Raw genomic sequence first — 1,103 nt, forward strand, 5'->3', positions numbered from 1 at the left:
TTTTTTTTTTTTTTTTCAACTTTCGGCCATGATATCATCGGCCCCACCGTCGCCGTTATCATCAACCCAACGTTCAACCGGCGCACAATCCATCTTATGGCGGAGTTTCCAATCCAGCGCCTGACACGCACGTGAGCAGTAATTAACAGAGCCACAAACAGAACATCGACGGAACTCATGCTGTCTCGTTTCCGGCCGTCCACACCCCACGTGCGAACACATCCTCAGCCCAACCCCCGGCGACTCCCCACGTGCCCCAAACCACTCCGCCATAAACCGACTCACCGGATGAGCTTCCGGCGCCGGGATATTACAACCGAAATCGCTTAACAACGGACATCCCGAGCCCGTCACGTGCCGGTGTGGAACGTGAGGGTTCCACGTAAGACAACACCGCGATGCAATCACCGAAGAACCCGCCTCCGACGAGAGCACGGCGGCGAGTTCACGCGCGTTGGCCTGGACAAGAAACCGACGCCCCTCTGTTATATTCTGACGAACGCCGTAACCGTCTTGAAGACAATGCCCGAGTTCTCTAAGCGCGTCGATGTGACCGAGAAAAGCAGCACGTGCGCACAAAGCAACTCCAGCACGGAGATCCTTATCGCTTTTGGAACCGCCGCTGCCGTTGAACTGAATGACAGCGAGTGAGTAAAGCGCCGGCGCGTGGGAACAAATCGCCGCTTTAGCCATCAGCGAAGCTCCACTTCCTCTGTTTTGCAAACAGTAGAAACGAATCTGTACGGCCATTCCCAAATTTCGAATTAATTTTTAAAATCGGAAATTAAACGGAATTTTTATAGCTTACAAAATGAAATTATAATAAATTAAATAATAAAAAAAAATAACTAACCATGCCAAGGGTATAACTGGCATCAACATTTCCGGCGTCGGAACACCGCTTAAGAAACCGATGAGCGGATTCCGACCAATTCCGTGCCTTAATTGCAAACGTCTTCTGAGAAGCTTTGGATAACACCATGGGAATAAGTCCTAAATTATTTAATCTTTTGCATCTGCAACAAATAATAACAAATTTTAAATTAAACCCATTACCAAAATTAAATCTAAAAATAAATTGAACCCATTAAAAAAAAAAAAAA

At 47.1% G+C, this 1,103-nt stretch overlaps 1 protein-coding gene across 1 annotated transcript; it reads right to left on the reverse strand.

The window, feature by feature from the left end:
* Nucleotides 1-1,052, reverse strand: LOC111786922 (F-box protein At1g67340-like; the record flags this gene model as incomplete). The annotated part of the gene is made up of 2 exons (XM_023667115.1): nt 1-738; nt 854-1,052. Coding segments are annotated over 2 exons (922 nt in total), but the record flags the coding sequence as incomplete, so codon positions are not given.
* Nucleotides 1,053-1,103: the final 51 nt, after the last annotated feature.

Source organism: Cucurbita pepo, unplaced genomic scaffold, assembly GCF_002806865.2.
Source record: "Cucurbita pepo subsp. pepo cultivar mu-cu-16 unplaced genomic scaffold, ASM280686v2 Cp4.1_scaffold003450, whole genome shotgun sequence".
Classification (NCBI taxonomy): Eukaryota; Viridiplantae; Streptophyta; class Magnoliopsida; order Cucurbitales; family Cucurbitaceae; genus Cucurbita; species Cucurbita pepo.